The sequence below is a fragment of the Perna viridis genome, chromosome 12 (genome assembly GCF_037379345.1).
Source record: "Perna viridis isolate PV_CMFRI_1.1 ecotype Kerala chromosome 12, ASM3737934v1, whole genome shotgun sequence".
NCBI classification, from domain to species: Eukaryota; Metazoa; Mollusca; class Bivalvia; order Mytilida; family Mytilidae; genus Perna; species Perna viridis.
Genome location: NC_142456.1, coordinates 7,712,683 through 7,733,088, shown reverse-complemented (window position 1 = coordinate 7,733,088; position 20,406 = coordinate 7,712,683). Strand labels below are relative to the sequence as shown.

Below are 20,406 nucleotides of genomic sequence, written 5' to 3'. Positions count from 1 at the left end.
ACTGATATCATTTTGTATCCTAAAATCACTATGGAAGATTATAAGTGTTATCATTTTTATTTATATTATTTCATTTTTGCCTGGTCTGGTAATTTGAAATTATTTATTTCATCTACATCAGTATTGTACAGTTTCCTTATGTAATTCCATGTAAAATTTTAAATGTAGGGATGTCTTGTTTATATCAGTATCATGTGCATTGCTTTGTTTGACTGTTGTACATTAGGTGTAAAATAATGCTCTTACTCTTAAAATTATTGTGCAAATTTTCAATAAAATTACAAACCAGAATATTCACAAAACTATACACAAGTAATACTTTTGGGAAAAATCACATCTTTATCTGCTGTTTGAATTATTAGTAGGAGAGGAGTTGTAAACATTCAAGGTATTTTATGAAGTATATGAGATATAAAATTTTGTTTATAAGATATCTTATATGATTCTAAAACAGAGAAGTATTTTAATCAAATCTTGGTAAAACAGAACACCAGACTTAGCTGAATCCAATTTTTTAATTCCAAAAGTGGTTCAGTTTAGACAGACTTCACTGTAAAGGAAAAAAAACAATGTTTTATTCTATAGACATTTAATAATAGAAAGACAAAACAGAACAATCACACATGACATAAGACTTTTATATGGACGGATATCACACATACACATGACTGGTGGAATGTAGTGCAGCAGGAATAAATACCCTGACATATACTAATGGCCTATTCCATTCAAATGAATGAAGAGGTGGTGAGAAAGTGCCAGTAATTCAAAAATACAATAAATAACTTTCATTGCTTACTTCATATTGATACAACTAAAGATGACCTTGAAAAAATTAGAAATGCTCTTCAAATATCAAATGTCAAAGGCTTAAAGTAAGTAGAAGATTGGAGAATGGCAGCAATCTATCTACTTTCTCTTCTACATTTACTAAATGGAACAGCCAGTGCATGATGAATGTATTGCACTTTACAATTATTCTTTTTCAACAAACATGTTGAAAGCAATTTTACACATATTTCTATGTATTTTAGACACACGCTGAATACAACTACTTAAAAATAACCAAGATTCGCTTGTTTTTAAAGAAACTCTTCTAAAAAAATTCTGAAAGTGGAAAATCTACTACACAAATTTACCCAGAAAGTTTAAAATGATCAGGTACACCAAGAAAAGTGGAAGGTTATTGAAAAAAATCAACAGCAGAGAAATATTAATTTTACATGCATGTGATTCTAAATAATTAGTATATAGAATGGCTGAAGTTTTGTGTTTCATTTTACAGAATATTATTGAGTTTTAATCTGTAACCTTAATTCATATTTCATAATTGACAGCAGATTTAATCAAATTTATAATGAAAGAAGTTGAAATAAGAGCAAGTACCTAAACAAATGCATGCAACTGGAATTTTTTCAGATTTTCCATCAGTTAACGATTCGTCATCTAAATGTGTGACTTGGTCCAAGAACTTAAAACTTCTGTAATTAAAAGCACTAACAATTGACAAAAGAATATGTTTTTGTAGGACAAATTTCATAACGTAATAGAAGGGAATCAAAGTTTTGTGGTTTGTCAAAATTTTATTTGCTAGGTTTTTTATTTTGTGGATATGAAGAAGCTTCAAACATTTCCATGGAAATTTTAAAATTTATTGGAAACTTGGTTTCCTAGTATAAATATGAACAACTAACAGAAGAAGAAAAAATGCCCCCACCCACCTTTTACTGGATACAATAGTTGACTACACATACCATGACCTATGTACATGTATATAGTTACAGCAGCATAACATCTAAAGCACTACATGCAACCCCAACCCCCAGTTTTACATGTATTTATACAGGTAGATGTTCATAGCTGCAGCAATATAAAATTTAATTAGACCTATCAATTGTTCAATTCATGGGTCTAATTTTAATTGGATTGAAACTTTCTTGAACACCCGTTCAGCACCAACTTTAAAGATTCCAACTATCATTTCAAAATTACATATGTCATTTTTGACAGAATGAAATTTAAGTCATTAATGTTTCACACTGACACTTTGTCCCTTTTGACCAATATGATAGCAAAAGGGGTATACAGTATTGAATTATCTTAACCAGATATAATGCCTGGTCAATTACTGTAAATGTACTAATTTTTGCTAATTTTGCAGCGTACAGAAAATTGTGAAAAAACTACTCGTGAAATTGGATTTTAAACATGATATAATGATAATAATTTTTTTTTTACATTGCAAAAAATTGATACCTGCGAATATGGTCACTTGACAGAATCCGCAAAAATTAGCAACCGTGAAAATTAATATATTTACAGTAATTCAACCATACTAAATAGAAACATTGCTGCAACTATAAAATTCATTACATGGCTAGTTTGTCTTAATTGGACTATATACTTAATAAGAAAAAAATATTAACACTTAAAATCAGTTTAATTACAGCAGTCAACATATTCAATTATCGTGGATTTTGTCAAGTTCGTATATTTGCAGCTACCAATTTTTGCTGTTTCAAAAAATGATAAGCATTATAAAGTGTAAAAAATCAATTTTGCTAGTGTATTTTTTTTGCCTTTTTTTCTGTTAAATACAAAATTTAACGAAATTGATATGTTTACAGTACTATACTCATACTTTACGGCTGACAAAAATTGAGTTAGACAGATCATTAGTCATTTGTCACAGGCTATATTTTAAATTTAGCACCCAGTGGAAGAAAGAAACATAACTCTTCTTAATTTGGGACTCTTTCAAATGAGAACCTGTTCATTTCAATAAAATTAGGATGTTTACTTTTACATATCATGCAAGACCTCAGAAAACTTCTTGAAGTATACTTATAAGTATGTAGCTAATCATGTATGACAAACCAGAATATAGCAGATTTAAAGACTTAAGAATATCTTTATCAATATAGTCATAAACCCTTTTAGTGCACATTAAAAACTTAATATAAACAAAGCAAAATTTCAATCATTCACACTGGCACTGATTTACTAGATGATAAAAATAATACTTAAAATAAAGTGGAGAAAATCAAGACAAATGAAATATTAAAGACAGTAATTAAAAAAAAAGAGAAAGGAAAAAAAAAAGCAATGACAACATTCAAAACAAGAAGAGATTTAACATAAGATTGTTGTAAGTAAATACTGGAGACACAGGTTTACAAATAACTCATCTACAAATAAATTAAAATGAAAAGACCTACACACAAACATGATAGAAAAGAAATGTTAACTCTATTTAATATAATCAACTACATCATTTGTGCACATCTGTCACTCATAACTAATGAGAAAAATTATAATTTATTCAGAATTGTATTTATTTTATGGAATTAGTTGAAATTAGATAACTTTAAGTATACAGCAGTTGATGAAATAATAAAAATTCTTCCTAGTTGCAGTTCAGCAATTGCTGGTGAATGCGAAATGCATGTTTTGTCCAAATTAAAAAAAAAATTTAAGAATTTATGTCAGCATTCTGTTAACTGCCTCAATTGTTTTTTTTTCTAGTATGAAGGTTAATATTTTACTCTATGGTTTTACAAGAAATTTCATTATTTTTCTGAGAAAAAAAATTAAACAGACCCCTTTTATGTTAACTGGGAGGTAGTCCATAAGCATGTTTCATATATACTTCTGCAAGTTTGATTCTTTAGTTCTATCCCAAGCTCTATCTTGCATAAGTATGTGTATATATCACACATGCTCATCTATTACCCTATATCAGTGTTCTAGGATTTTTTAAAAAATTTTAGGTTTCCATGGGAAAGTCAAAATAAAGAATAACTTTCCCATAGTTAAAGTCTGCTTTCCAAACAAAACAAATCCTTAAAAAATTGAAGTTTTTTTATTTGCTATAGAGAACATAACATACAACTTTCTCACCCAAAATTACACTTGCTCCTGGTGACGGGAAAGTGGGATCCTAAAATACTGCACATTTTACACAAAAGGGTATATATTGGTAATATTTTTGATAAAATCCTGAAAATAGTACATAAAAAAAGTCCAAAATCAACTGTACCATACAAACTATTGGTCATAATAAAAAACAATCAAAAAGGTTGAAATCTATGCCACTGATGTATAAAATGTTACTGTAACCTTACTGGTAGCTAGAAACGTATACTACAACTTGAACACAATGAGCACAAAAAGTAAAAAAAAATATACAAAGTACAGTACATGTACATGTATATGTCCAGTGGTGCATGTTATTGGTGTTTTGGATTTCATGACTTTAAATTTACACAATGTAACAACAAATTGACATTTAATATTGGTAAACAATGATATATATCTCATTAATGTATGGAATGACATAATAACTTTAATGAGCATTTTAGTACATCCTTTCTTACTATCCCCCATTTTAGTACATCCTTTCTTAGTATCCCCCATTTTTAGTATATCCTTTCTTACTATCCCCCATTTTAGTACATCCCTCCTTACTATCCCTCTTATTAATCATTACAAATTAATATGTTCATGAAAAATAACTACAATACTACATGTACATACATTTCTTTCTATTTTTAATTTAAATTCTATGGATAAAAATTTACTAACAGTCCTGAAATCCATGTAATTATTGTTAAACCTTCTAATGAGGTAATCCAAAACACATTTTTGATTTCTGGATGAAACTAATGATGGCCATATTTATATATGAACAGCCTTTTCAAGAGAAACTGACTAAAAAGCTCCTCAGAGCTAAAGATATCTATATTCATACTTATGGCTGACCTGCACACTATATATAACATATGCTTACTGATTCATATATCAAATGTTTATGTTGTTGACTGACTTGATTGATGAAACCCATTAATGATTTCCATGCCATTCAAATTCTCATTTTCTGGTTAACTGATTATTTTTCATGAAAACAAATGAGGAAGCATGGAAGTTGCACAACACCACTTGTGCAGCAATCTCAAGAAACAGGAAGTTGATATCAGACTGCAACTAAAATAACTTTCAAAGTAGGCCCCTTCAAAACAAAGTCACATACACAATTTGAAATCAATCTATCCATTACAAGTCAAGATAACTGCAATGAAATTCAAAGAGACAAGGTGATTCTAACATAATACCTACTTATTAAGTGGAGGTAAAAAAAGATGAGATAATATCCAACCAAAAACAGCAATGAAACATTCTTTAATTGTCATATGATTGTTGATTAAAATTAGGAAAGAAGTTTCACATTTGTTTTTTTATCACATAGCTCAGGCAATAACCATTGGTGATGAAACACCTTTTAAACGATGGAGACCTAACAACCATGAACTTGCTTTGACCTTATTGACATGAAAACTTTGTGAATGAATTCTTGTGGAACAAAAACAACATTTTTAAAAATTTATTGTTACAAAGATGCACCTGTAAATTTTCATTTCTGTGAAAATACATACAATATGAATATGAACCACCATTAGTCTAATTGTACATCCACATGTATAGTGCTATAAATTTAGAAATTAAAGGATGTTGCATTTTTCTAAATGAAAAATAACAAAATTGGAGTTGGCAATTATTTTAACATGACAAAGTACCAGCAGTTAATTTCACAAAATGTCTCAAATGTAACATTAGTTGTATAAATGAAGTCATGACTGAAAATCAGCATCATAACATCATATAATCTTTGTATGAAATCTACTACTGCAATCAATTTCACAGAAAGTCTTAATGTAAAATTAAATTGTACCTTATGACTCCATAACACTTCTTTTTATTGTGTTGTCATAAATTACAACAAATTTCACCTTGACCAATATTTCTAAAACTAATACCAGGTAAAATCCAGTTTTTAAAATTCTCTTTTTACACAGGTCTTTTTCCCAAGAAACAATGATATACGTGTACCCTTTCATATTTCAAATTTTCTAAATTAACAGCTCTTAAAGCTTAGTAATTCAATAATTAAAATTCTATAACACTATAAATAGTATGAAGATGAGTAATGGACAAATATCACAAGATTGCACATTGGTAACTTCTACAAGTGCAGAATTTTTTGTGCTGTTTTCCCCCTGTGGTGAGCCTCACTGTAACAGACAAAGTGAGACTAACATGAATCAGTGTCTATTGTCCTGTTTTTTGGTCATCATACATAAAATATTCTCACTTTAGATCGGCTTACAAGGAGATCACCATCGAAAAAATTAGTTTCTATAACTACATTTCCACTGAAAAATAAAGTGTAATAAACATGTTGGTAAATATAGCCATTAAAGTTTTGTACATGCATGAAATAAGATGTAAACATTATTCTACAATTCTGGTAATATCTTTATGTTGCATGTGGTATCATGCTGTAAAATCAACATATAATTCAAACAAGAAGTAAGATCTTGACAGAAATGAAAAAAAATAAAATTTACACATTTCTGAACCAGATTGAGTCCTAGCAAACCTTACTTGAGTACATTAGCAGGCATCATTTGGCTCTCTGGAGCTGCTTCTATCACTGACTGCCATGTGTTAGTAGAATCAGGAATGACAAAACCAAACTCAAAATACCACTCTAAAAATACAGGAAAAAAGGAGTGAAAAACCAAATAACATTTATCCAGAAACAAAATAAAACAGATTAAATCTGTGATGGACAGCTTACTAGTAATATCCCACATTCCATCACAAAGTTTCACCTTTTCTTCTCCAGGTGAAACTAACAAAAGAGCATTATTTTGGCAGCCCATGACAGCCATTTTTCAATCTTCAGCGGAAGATTGTGTCGGTCTTTCACATGCAAAGAAAAGTAAACTTAAACATTTTTATGTAATTATTTTACGGTAAATATTGGAATTTGTGTTATTTCATCATATGCTCTGTCTTGAACAAAACATCAGAACGAGTAAACAAGATCGGTTTAGACCACATGTTGACGTTCTAACATGTAAACAAAACAATGTATACGTATCTCTCGGACTTTTCATTACATTGGCAAACAGCCAAAAACTTCTGAATGATGAAAAAAAATGTTGATTATTTATAAAAGAAAATAGCAAATACATTTTGTATATTGATTTAAATGGTCTGTTGACTTCTGTGTTAAAAATTTTCAATTGATAAATTAATAATAACAAACTACAACTGATTCATAGCTTCAGTACCATGTGCTTTTGTTACCTCTGAAAGATCGACAGGAAAATGATGGACTTCAAGTATTAAATGTAAAAATGAAAATTCTCCGAGTTACTTCAATTAGTTTGTATACTCAATGGGGCTGCATGTGTACCGTTAATTTAATTATGCAATCAACTAATCAGTTACAGGTAAATCACAGTCACAGGTGGCTGCACATCGGCTAAAATTGACACACACCTGTCTATTAATTTCCAATTAACAATTAGGATACAGGTAGACAGGATGATTATACACTAATAAAACCACACAGACTCCAATTTATAAGAGTTGACAACTTTTTATATCGGATATTGGAAAACGGTCGTCAGTCATTTTCAAAATTTGTCAGTCAATGACCGGCATTATTTACCATTTCCAGACCCTTGATGTATAACATTTATAGAAAGATTGTATCAAGATGAAAAGAAAGCATGCCACTAAAAAAAATCAAACATTTAAAAAAAAATTTGGATACAAAAGCCATTGTTCATTGACACTTTAAACATGTAATAATAAAAATTCTGTCATTATACAATTGTACATAAAATTGTTCTCCAGATTGCAAAATGGGCACTTTCAGAGTGAAAAAATCCATTTTAGTGAGACACTAGTCATGAATGAATGTATGATAGATCAACATTTTAATTGAGTTATCAGTTTTTTTATTTTTTTAGTGCAAAAGAGGAATGGATCATGGGATCAAGTGAATCAAGTGAGTATTGCAGAAAAAGCCATGGTTTTCCTACATAATTAACATTCACAGAGAGAATACTGAATGTTTTTAGACTCTTCACACTAATTTTAGTCATACCTTCTAATATTTTCCCCTTAAAATATACTTTTTGTTCTAATCTAAATTTGTCCATCTGTTCCTTCGAAGAAAAGTTAATCTCTCTAGATACTGTTTTACATTTCAGAATCTTCTTTGGAACTCGAGCTGAAAACAGCATTGAAATACAAATATATGTTTCAAGAAAATCTGTGTACATGTACAATGTATATAAGAGAATATTTGATATCAACAGGTCCAGGCAATACTGTATGTACTGTGAAGATGGTAAATTCAATTATTATTGTGAAAAGGGTGACTGACCTAAAATTGTAATAAAATAACCATGTAAACCTCGAATTATGGAATTCGTAGCTTTGCTGACAGGGGCGTAGCTGCCTATACGCAAATACGCAGTTATGTACTTTCGGAAAAAGTAACAAAAATAAAAACACACATTTTAAAGATAAAATAAAGGTTTTATGCTATGACTCATTGGGGGCCTTGAGCGACCCCCCCCCAAGACCCCTCGCCGTAATTTTGCATACAAATAAAACAGGCCTAGCTATGCCCCTGGCTGAAGTATGATAAGTCATAAAAAATTAAAATCTCATTTTGAACTTGAATGACAAAATTGCAATAGTAATGCTTGGACTAGTTACTAAAATTACAATATTACAATGTACTAGATTAAGTGTTAGACAGTTTTCCCCCCAATTTATTTTAAAAACATACATGTTTGTCATCCCAAATGACCATTGCAGACCACTATACATGTACATGTAAAAAGGTCTTATTATGAGTGCAACTGTATTATACTTGTGTATACTCATCTTCATTAGACAAGGGTTCCAGTCCTATCCCCCCTCCCTTCAGGACCAGAACCCTTGGCTAGCGAAGATGGTAAATACTGTGGTCATGTTCACTTTTCCCATTACAATAAAAGCTGTAAGTTTTGCATGTCAATTTTTGTTGTTGGCCTGCAGACAAATTGTTCAAAGTGTCCTTGGACCTATGACATCTCCACAATCACATACAGGTTACAATTGTCTCATATAAAACCATGGAACCTAATATACATATCCAAAATATAGGTCATTCTAGTCAGTGGTGATGGATGTTTAATGTCAAAATTGTTGTCCACTTGCCCATTAGGTAAAAAGTAATTTTTTCCCCTTTCCCCATATAATGATCATGACTGCTCACTAATTAACAATTATCCAAATAAGAAATGTCTACATATATTTACCTTCGTGGTCCTTATCAGGGACAGATCTGAAACAAATAAATGAATTATTAAACGGGATTAAAACGTACACTGTACATGTATATAAAGTGTAAATGTATTTTCAGAGTTGAATACTAAAATACAACCTTGATTGCCAGACAAGACTTTTCATCAAGAAAATTTAAATATTGACATGAATATGAAGCAAAAATATGTCACTTACTTTCTGCAGAATTTGTTTACAAAACACTTCCATCAGATCATCCCATTTTGGTGTTAATATGTACAACTGTAGGAAACAGTATATTTAACAGAAAAAAATAAATGGTATTATCAAAATTTATGAATACTGTGTCTCCATAGATTTAATTTACATGTATGTATGAAAGAAATACAGTTTAAAACCAGAGGCTAAATTTTAGTTTTAGAAGCTACATGTACGTATAATTCATGAATATGTATACTTTAATAGTAAATACATGTACAATGTAAATGTATATGTACATGTAAGTTTCTTAAGCAATAGCAATGAAAATATGTTAAGCAAATGACAAAGTAAAGAAAAGCTGTCATCATGTTGTGTTACTAAGCTCCAAATTAAATGTGTTGTTCACAGTAATTATGCTTTACTTACAAATCATCACTTGACTGCCATAAAATTCTTCCACTATCAGCATCCCTAAGATTCATCCAATTTCTGAATGTATGGTCAAGGAAAATATGAATTTATATTTTACAGGGATACAGAAATAAGGCCTGAATTTTATATAGGTACTCTGGTAGATCACAAATATGTACATGTACAATGGTGTAAAATTGTTTTCTGAATACATTGTTGTATGTGTAAATGACAAAGCCAATAATGTTAACCAAACAATACATGTACATGTACATTCAATGTAGTTTGTAGTATGTACATGTACACAGAATTAAGATCCTAAAGTTTTGGCACAATAGAAGTACATGTACATGTTCATTATTTACAATATCTACACACAAACAATGAAGCTTACAAGTAGATATTAAATAATTATACCAAATGACAAGAAGGGTACAAAAAAAATATGATAAAAATAAAAACGACATGGGAGAAAGAATAAACATGTTTTCTCAAATCACTTATCCAAACAGCAGTGCTAGGAAGCAGCGGAAAAAAGGCTGAAAGATTTTTAAAAGTAAATAAATGCAGGTACAGTAATCAGTACTTAGCCAGTCTGATTCTGGAACATTATTGGTAGAACTGTCAAAGTGTTATCTCTTCCTATTGACCTCTAGTTTACCAATCCCCCCACTTACATATACATTTTTGTACATGTATGTACAGACAACTCTCACATTCACCATTTACGTCAAATCTGGGTGAAACTGGTTCATGGTTTTATACTAGACATAGAAAGGATATCAGACTGAAGCCTACAACTAATGTGGAAACATGTCTCCAAACATGAAAATATCTGAACTGTTTCTATAATCATTTAAAGATTCTTTGTAATCAAATTTCTGTTCCATTGGCTCTTATTGAAATGTCTCCTGATCTTACATCTGTTGCCCAAATTGACCTCATATAATAGAAAAATTTCATGTTAAAGAAGTGAATGTGAAAGTCGTCTATTCTAGACCATCACAGATGAACATGTGAGAAGTCAGATCATAGATCTGTAATTAGCAAGACATCACATTACTTTTAACTGCGACTTTAATATACATATATACCAATGCATTTAAGCACCACTGGTGACGTTGACATAAAGCAGTAAATTTCCCATTTCTGAACTGACATTTCAAACAAAAAATGATGTTTCTTTCATAGTTCATAAACATTTATTGAACACAAGTTCATGACATACAGTACATGTAGCTTGGTGTTGGGTCACCACAAAATATCAATCATAGTACCTCGATATTTAAGGATCACAGACCTGGAAATAAAAATACCATTTCTGTTGTTAAGTTACTTCAATTCCTATTTTCAATCCTTCTTGATTTAATTTCACTTTCATAATTGTAAAAAAAGAGACTGCTACGATGATTTCCTACACCACTTACATGCATGACAAACATATGATTAAATGTGGTCTTTAAACCCATAATTTCCTATCTTCCAGCTTGCCTACATTTTAAAACCTATACTGTGTAATTACTTAAAATTCGTGGATACCAATTTTCGTGGGTTAGGGGAGAAACACAAATTCATGGATTCTTGAATTTGTGGTTTTGAGATTTTCAGTTTACATATCAATGAAAATTTCCTCTTTGTTGGGAACCAAATTTCTTGTTTTAGCCATTCCACGGAAACCACAAAAATTGGTAACCCACGAACAACAGTACTACCACAGTATATGAGTGCTTCATTATAAAATGTAGAAGCTATTTACATGTACATGATAAATTTGTACATACAGTGTTAATAAATGGACATGTGACACACCTCCAATCAGCATGTACTTGGAAATTAATGTTTTCAATAAAGTGTAATAAAAAAAACACCATCTGAAAATACATTACTTCCGTAATCATTATTTTAAAACTTTTTCTTTTTTCATAATTTAAACATAAATCAAGTTTCTAAGACTTGTTTATTATCGTGCAGCTCAAATTGGCAATAATATACAAAATACAAGTATTATATGATTTCGGCAGTTCTAAAACTCAGCCCTGAGACTTTAAAGTCAGTTATTTAGTTTTCCCTACTGTAGTGCGCCTCTTTAATTGTCGGTCAATGGTCAGATCAAATCTGGATTTCCAGATAGGCAGTGGCTGCTCTTCCAAGCATCAGGTTTGGTCATCATAACTTCTGTGACTTGTTGTGTGTCTGACCAACATCTTTGATGCAAACCGAATGTGTGGACGATTGACCTGAAGAAGCTTCCAGACCACAAATGCATGGATGAGGAGCCTCTGCCTTCCAGATAATCATGACATTTGCTGTGGGCAGTGAGGCATGAATTCCGTCATTAAAAGGTAGTTACCCAGTAACACAATTTGCCTCAAAAGACAGCATTTTTATTTGGAATATGTACTATAGCTTGATCAGACCGACAAATAAGGATGGATATGTTGATTAAGATCATTAACGTCTACCGACAAGAGTCAAGACATGCAAGAACAGCATTGGCCATTGAGTGCGTTATGTTACACATTGTTAATGGACGTTAAATCAGTTGTTTAATTATTTGGATTGGATACAGTTTGAAGCCTTTTAAGATATCTTCCGCCTTTGATGGCATCGTGCCTGTGTTAAAATATAGAACTCTTGACGGGTCTGTGCCGTTCACTAATGTCAACAAATTAGAAAATAGTTCTGCATATTTTCATCCGCGTCAATCTCGATCATTTGAATGTTTTTAAATTCAACACTCCTACAGATTGCTTTGAATTTTTATTCCAATAACAAAACTTCTTCGAAAATACTAGTTTGTATGATTGTAAACTCCATTAAACGAGAGAATATCAAAATATTTATTCTTTTTATAGAACTAGATTTCGCACTTACCGGAACGCGTAATCACTACCTTATGACCGTTCTTTGGTCAAAGGTGGATTATGAACTTAGTTGAGTAAGGGTAACACGAATCACCGGAATGCCCCGTAATCACCGAAATGCCCCTACAAATCACCGGAATGCCCATTGAAATCACCGAAATGCCCCTTCAAATGACTTTACATGATGAATTTCATAAAGATTAATGCTTAAAATTTTCATAAATGCATAATTCCTACCATAATTAAATATTTTAATTTTAAAGTGTTGTTTCCCGAAGCGTCAATTAGTTCAAAGAGCGATAACTCTTGGAGATAAAGACTATGTTGCGCAATCTCTAGTAATTACCAGTAATCAGGTGGAAACTCAATATGATTTATACTTCATAGACTTTAATTGATAACTAAATGCTGAAATTAGTTCATAATATTTATTTATTGGTACACAGTCAATAATATGTCAGCAAAGCAGATAGCAAATTCTTACAAAACACAGAATATATGAAGCTACTATTAAAAAAATGTAAGGATTAACACATCATAAAAATATAAATGATAATAAGCATGTAAAATCATTCAGCAACTATTTAAGAAGCGTCTCAGGCATATGACATATAGCTACTATTTTAAATCACATAACATGATTAAAATTCATCTGATTGATAATAAAGACGATAATATAACCCTTGTGCAATTATTGTCTGCACTGACATTTATTTGATCTACAACAATTGGGTCATCTACAACATTTGATTGATCTGCAACATTTGGAAGTGACTGATCTACATTGTCTAATTCTGAATTAGCATACGACTCATCAAGTGTGACAACAGAACATGGTTCCTCAGTTACCAAACTAATCAGGGGTACAAAATGATTGGGAGAAAATGAATGACCTGAAAAAATCATTTGTGTCCACATGAGAGTAACAATCGGTTGTTCAGATACATTTACACTCCTACCAACTACTTTCCTCGTATGAGGTTCTGACACAAACTCTGCTAACAACTGAGGTGGGTAGTATGACCTGATGGGTTTGCCTAGTGCAGCACTTAATGCATACATGTGCATCATACTAGAATATGCGTTAATTTTGAGAGAGTCAATTATAATGTCTTTGTATGTACATTTAGCTGAACATAACTCATCAATTATTCATCTAAAATCAGACACTCTGAGTGAATATTACTCATAGCAATTAGTTATGAATCTGTATATAAATTCCAAAAAAAAGATTTCATTGCCATTCCTCCTTCTGTTCAATTTATTTACGTTTCTGAAATACTACCTAGAGGAAAATTCAAGTATTCGGTGGAGTTAACGATTGAACGATTCAATTCACAAAAGAAGAAAATAAATAAGAAACTGCAAAACTTTGCCAATGCTTCAGTGATATCTATGAAGAAAATAAAGTACCCAGAAGACTACATCAGAGATTGTGTGCATTTGAATGATAGTGGACATAAAAAAACTTTTTTTCAACTTTAGAACAGTGGTTTTGTCGACAAGATTTGGACATGTTTAATGCGGAAAGTTACTTTCTAAATAAACTTGTATACTCACAATATTTTATCTAGTTGATAACATGAACAGTGATGTTAAACTTGAGATTTAAAATAAATCGTTTTTTACATTTATGTCTTCAGCATTTTAAATTTACAAACTGAATAGACTTTATGCTTTAAAGCTATGTACAGTGTAATTCTCCGTGGGGAAAAATTCAGTATGGTACTAATTATGATAGACTTGATAAATAAATATATGAACCCGGATTTAAAAAAAATATATAAATGAAATTTTACCTTTGCAAGGATTTCTGCAGGTCAAACTCGCCATTCACAAAGCAGCATTTGCGGCAGAGGAAGGTCAGCATGGGTTGCGACCATGACTTGAGCTGCACATCGGACATGGGTACACATTGAACATGCAACCATCGGGTGCACAAATTACATTGTATGGTGCCTTCACCACATTCATTTTTGCATTCAGTGCAGGGGTATAACCCAGCCATACTGAATATCAGAATGTGGTATGATTGTAGAACATAAATATATTTAACCTTATATACATTTTTATTTTTTAATGATGAGAAGCGGAAGATCAAATACAAGTTTAAGATCATAAAAAAACTAGTGTCAACAATTATTGTCTCTTCATTAGAAATTAACTAATTAAGATTGCATTTTGGTGATAATTATTAAATTCTCAGATCTGATTTATAATTAGCTTGTATAATTATGTAAATGACCCTTGAACGACGAGCGGTAGAACTTATTATCGGCAAGATTAAAAAAAGGGCAATTTTTCAATTGTCCTTTTTTACAAAAAATAAATAAATTATTATTTGTTATACAACTGATTGGCAAATAATTTATTAAACAGATAAAAACTTGCATCGTTTTCTGTATGTAATCGGTTATTATGCAGAGTACATTCATGTTTCAATAAGCGAGAGTTATCTTTCTTTGATGCTAATATTTATTTCTTTCAATAAAAAATCTTCGTGTAAAAATATCAAAATTTTATTATGTAGATATACCTCATAACATCTCATAGAATCAATATTTATAAAATTTTAATAGTTTTACAACAAAATAAGGGGCATTTCGGTGGCATTCCGGTGATTTGTAGGGGCATTTCGGTGATTACGGGTCATTCCGGTGATTCGTAGTACCGGTTGAGTAATGTAGAGACACCTATTGATGTAGATCATGCCGATGCTGCGGAGTTTGTTGCGTTGACAGGAATCAAAGAATAAATAAAAACATCCTCAAAGGTAGAGGTGAATCCATGTCAATTTTTTAAATCATTTTAAGTAAAATCAGTAACTTTATATATAAACAAAAACGAACCCAAAATATACACACATGTGACATGACAATTATACAGGTGACATCTTGAAGAAACACAGGAAGATCGCACCTTTGATTACTCGCGGAGATGCTTGGTCCGATGAAATTATGATCTGACCTTTCACATGTTTGTTGATGTAGTGTTGAAGATAATTCATAATTTACTAAAATTCATAGACTCTCTTCTAAATTCGAAAAAAAAACTCATCAATTTAGTCTTTTTTTTTTCAATACCGGCAAGGATTATTTAAGTTAATATAGCAGGTTACACAGTGGAAAGTAAGGCATATTTTCAGACAAAAAATTGTTGTTGATGAATTTAAAGTAGAAAATCATGCTCTTTAACTTTCTACAAACAGATAATTAGATATGATATTCTAGGAGGTCCAACAAAGTTTTAGATGAAAGTTTTATTATATTTTTGTACAATTTTTTGTTCAGAATTTCTGTATAATATTGGAATAATCTGAGATTTCTCAGTTTTGAATATTGTTTATTGAAAAACCCTTTCCTGCATCTTACATCATTTTTTGGACACCATACATGTACATGTAATACATGTATATCAGATCCTTAATTTTTCATTTTATCAATTTTTTTTTTTTTTATTTTTTTTTCATTTTACATCTTCCATGGTGTGATATACATGTTTATGTCATGGATCCGGAAACGGTAAAAAATGCCAGTCATTGACCGACAGCAATTTTCCAATACTGGACATAAAAATTGTTAACCCTTATAAATTACAGTCTGCATGGTTTTATTAGTGTATAAACATCCTGTCTACCAGTTTCCTAATTGTTTATTGGAAATTGGTGTGTGTCAATGTGAGCCGATATGCAGCCACTTGTGACTGTGATTTTCCTGTAACTGATTAGTTGATTGCATAATTGAATTAACGATACACGTGCAGCCCCATTGAGTATACAAACTAATTGAAGTAACTCGAAGAATCTTCATACATTTATTAGTTGATTAATTGAGGAAAAAGATTGACAAGTCCAACATTTTCCCGTCCATCTTTCAGATGTAACGAAAGCACATGGAACTGAAACTATGAATCAGTCGTAGTTTGTAATTATTAATTCGTCAATTGAATCATTTTAACACAGAAGTCAACAGACCATTTAAATCAATATACAAAATGTGTTCGCAATTTCATTTTTTCTAATTTATAAAAAATCAACATTTTTTTCATCATTTAGAAGTTTTCAGCTGTTTGTCTATGAGATGAAAAAGTCCAAGAGATACAATGTTTTGTTTACATGTTAGAGCGTCCACATGTGGTCAAAACGAACTCATTCACTCGCTCTGATATTTTGTAAAAGACAGAGTATGTAATGAAATAACACATTTTCCAATATTTATCTCAAAGTAACTACATACAAAAGTTGTTTTTTTTTAAGTTTATTTTCGGTCTGAGCATGTGAAAGACTGACAAAAACGTCTGCTGAAGTTTGATAAAATGTCCGGCATGGGTTGTCAAAATTTCTGGACCCTTGGTTTATGTACATGTATCTCAAAATCAATTACATGTGTTCTAGTTGTCAGAGAAGTACCTTTTTGTAGATAAAATGATCTGTTTGTAGAGAAAACCCATAATTTATTATTTTTGAATGAATAATGTTGAAACTGGAAATGACACATATAAACAAAAAAGCTTATGTAACTTTTCAGTTTTCTACAGCATAGTGTAAATTATTATAAGCAAAGTAATATACATACATTTTATTTGTATACATGTATGTTCCATTATTCATAAGACCAAATCAATGTGCATAGTTGAAATCATATGATCAAATTCATAACTCATAAATTTTATCAGCTGTTTTGAAAATGATTTGTTGATGATCATGAATATCATATGTAACCATTAAAGGTGCATGGTTACTGGTTTGAATGATAGTACATGCTGCCCAAGTCCAAATGCACTGCCTGTTCAGAAAATGCTAGAATCTTGAAATTTTGAGAAAAGATAAATTATTTTACATGATTTTACTTTCCAAATCAAATTTAATTTGAATTATGTCCTAGAACCTGGAAAGGCCTGTCTGCAGTGGTTATTTAGAGAGGAATGAACGTCTTCAGCTGTATTGAGCTTGGTTAAATCCATTTGTAGATCAATCCTCTTTATTCAATTCAGTTTATACATGGTGTACTTCAAAAGAACCATTTTCATTATCATATAAGTTAAAGTCTTTACAATCGTCAGGTGAAATAAAAATATGAAAAACACACTATTCTGACAATATTCTAGCTTTTGTTTTCAGGAAGTTTTCTGTCTTTGAAAGACTATTTTTGATCTTTGCATCACTGAAGACATTGAGGATACATGTATTTACTGAGTTTCAAATGCATCTACCCCTTTAGCAGCTGGTTGACACCTATTTTAACAAATTGATACAGGACATTAACTTAATGTAAATACCTTAAATTTATTACCTGCATCTGATCATGCCGATAGTAAAAATACTCTTGGTTGTAAGTTATTACTTGAGACATTTTCAGTTACAAACAATGTAGATGCACATGTTGTAATGTATTTATCAAGTACATTCTGTACTTAATTACATATGGTTTAAAAACACATTTTAGATTTGACAAAATGGCAATGAGAAATTTGGTGGAAGGGGAGTGTGGTGGCTCAAATTCACTGATGAAGCTGACCACTCACTTTACACAAGACAAAGGATTAAGACAGGTATGTAATATAAAATGTGTGTTACAAACATACAGTATGTTGTTCTTTTCAAAGACTAAAATTAAGCTTTGACTGATCAATGATGGCTGACCTTCTGAAAGCATACCATTGAACATTAGTAAAAAGCGTGATTTAAAAAGAGTAATCATATCAAGGGAACCAAGATTCACCCTATTTTAGAGCTTATCACTTCCAACTCCATGCCATTTCAGATGGTAAAAGCAAGCCAAAATCAGTGGCATAGAATATTTAAAGATTACCGACTTCGAAGACTTCAGTCATTGATTTGTTCTGAGTTGAAAGACTTTTATTCATACAAAAATGGGGGATTTTCTATTTACAGACTACAACTCAAAAAGCCTTGCAGCAATGTCAATGAAACTTTGATAAATTGTTTATTTATATTAACATAAGCTCCCTTCATTTTTTGGAAAAATCTTATTTTTACGATTTAGAGTATTATGGGACTTTATTCATAAAAAAGGGATTGATTGCACAGTTTATTCCTATAACTCAGTAGTGGTTGAACCAATTTAAATGAAACTTTGGAAAATAGTTTATTACTATTGATGTTACAATGTAGCTAATTTCAATTGTTATAAATTTCCAGTTTTCTGTTTTGAGTTTTTGGACTTGATTTATTAAAAAGGGGGTTCCCCATAATTGCACTATATAGCTTGAAAATGCTTCAGGCAATTTTCATGAAACTTTATTGAATTGTTAATTTAAGATCTTTTTAGATTTTTATATACCATTAGTTATTTTTTGTTAAGTATGTAATTACAATAGAAATTCAGAGCTGTATCAAGCTTGAATTTTGTGTCCATATTTACCTGCTCAGGATTTGTCCTCTGCAGGCACATCTATCTGCACTTCTAGGAAGCATTTTGAATTGATTGAAGATTAAGAAAGAATTATTATCTTCTGTTTACATGTAGGTAATTTCTTTAAGGAAATTTCACAATAATTGCAGAAGTGGCTTCTAAGTATAAGCAATTAACATCATGCAAAAATGATAAAAACTCAATACTAGTAACAAATGGAAATTAATGTGTTTATTTTTTATGTACATGCTTATTTGTATTGAAATAGTAATTATGTAAATTTGTTTGAATATTTTAATAGGAAGGATTTGGTCATGGCAGAGTTCAGCACCCTCAACAAGTGGTAAGAATTATATTGTTTAATTTATAGTTCTACAGTGTATTTATAAAAAGGTGTGGGAAACTTGGAGAAAAAATAAATTAAAAAAAACTTGGAAAAAAAGATAAAGTAAAATGACATTACCATGTTTTATCCAACATTGTTTTTAGAAAATTTCGTTATTTTTGTGAAAATTTTGTCCAGAAATGAGCAAATATTAGCCTGGATCTCCCTTTTTTCAGGAACTACCATATTTTAAAATATCTGGATCCAACCCTGAATAAGGATTGTTTACTAATGTAGCCTTCAAGTTTGCTTTAAAAAAAAATATACTGAAGAGGATTGCTTTAAAAAACAATATACTGAATAGGTTTGCTTTATAAAATATACTGAATAGGTTTGCTTTAAAAAACAATATACAGTCAACCCGCGCTAAGTTGAAGTCGAAAGGACCATTTAAAAATGTTCGAGTTATCCGAGGTTCAAGTAATCCGAGGTTGAGGATAAACAGGAAGTACTAGTAGTTTGGTCCATGTTTGTTTCTGTATTTACATCATTTGTTATGCTTGTACATGTACATGTGCTTTACTTTACACGGTACTTCGTAAATGTCATGCATTTCATATCGGAAGATATTTTTTTTTCTATGTATATCATGTTTGAAATCATGAATGACAGGGAGTGTTATAGTGAAATTTCCTTTTTATTTTTTCTATATCAAAAATGCCATATTTCATAACATGCTTCTTTGTCTGATTCACAATCGTCAAATCATGTGCTCTACAATATTATGATAAAATTTCAGATTCACTAGTGAAACAAATGTAGTCGTTAAAATACTCTTACTATCGTCTGTTTGATGTTTCATTATATAGTCAGATACCATTACAATTCATCTGTATTTTTTTTTTTCAATTTTAAAAAATCGAAATATCCAATATCACTGTTAGTGTAAATTCCGACGTGTTATTAATAAAATTTGTTTCTTTTAACAACACACGCAATTTTAAATTAATTAAATGAACAAATCAAACCATAAATAGTGTCAACAAATTAATTTTAATAGCCACACTAATTATTGTTA

At 30.7% G+C, this 20,406-nt stretch overlaps 2 protein-coding genes across 7 annotated transcripts in view; one reads left to right on the top strand and one right to left on the bottom strand.

Moving 5' to 3' along the window:
- Nucleotides 1-572: 572 nt before the first annotated feature.
- LOC148601059 (retinal rod rhodopsin-sensitive cGMP 3',5'-cyclic phosphodiesterase subunit delta-like) lies at nt 573-12,466 on the bottom strand. Its single transcript, XM_088556633.1, has 6 exons — nt 12,333-12,466; nt 9,781-9,843; nt 9,168-9,193; nt 7,961-8,086; nt 6,442-6,547; nt 573-6,209 (listed from the first exon to the last, which is right to left on the bottom strand). The coding sequence occupies exons 1-6, from the start codon at nt 12,371-12,373 to the stop codon at nt 6,128-6,130; spliced, it is 444 nt and encodes a 147-aa protein (XP_088412759.1). The 5' UTR covers nt 12,374-12,466; the 3' UTR covers nt 573-6,127.
- A 197-nt stretch (nt 12,467-12,663) lies between these two features.
- LOC148601058 (peroxisomal targeting signal 1 receptor-like) overlaps nt 12,664-20,406 on the top strand; it is a 28,812-nt gene continuing 21,069 nt past the window's right edge. For 5 of the 6 annotated variants that reach the window (XM_088556632.1, XM_088556628.1, XM_088556631.1 and 2 more), the window contains exons 1-4: nt 12,664-12,707; nt 15,312-15,402; nt 18,074-18,179; nt 19,305-19,346. In XM_088556632.1, coding sequence (XP_088412758.1) covers nt 18,084-18,179; nt 19,305-19,346 — 138 coding nt within the window. In that variant the 5' untranslated portion in view covers nt 12,664-12,707; nt 15,312-15,402; nt 18,074-18,083. Of the gene's footprint in view, nt 12,708-15,311; nt 15,409-18,073; nt 18,180-19,304; nt 19,347-20,406 lie in introns of all 6 variants that reach the window. The other variant, XM_088556627.1, reaches the window with a different exon arrangement.

Bases quoted from the DNA above. Each gene is read 5' to 3' on its own strand.
- LOC148601059 (XM_088556633.1), bottom strand. From the start codon at position 12,373: ATGCCATCAAAGGCGGAAGATATCTTAAAAGGCTTCAAACT. The intron at 9,194-9,780 runs GTAAGTAAAGCA...TATTTGTTTCAG, and splicing joins TGGCAGTCAAGTGATGATTT to ATCTGTCCCTGATAAGGACC. The intron at 8,087-9,167 runs GTAAATATATGT...TGCTGTTTTCAG, and splicing joins CCCTGATAAGGACCACGAAG to CTCGAGTTCCAAAGAAGATT.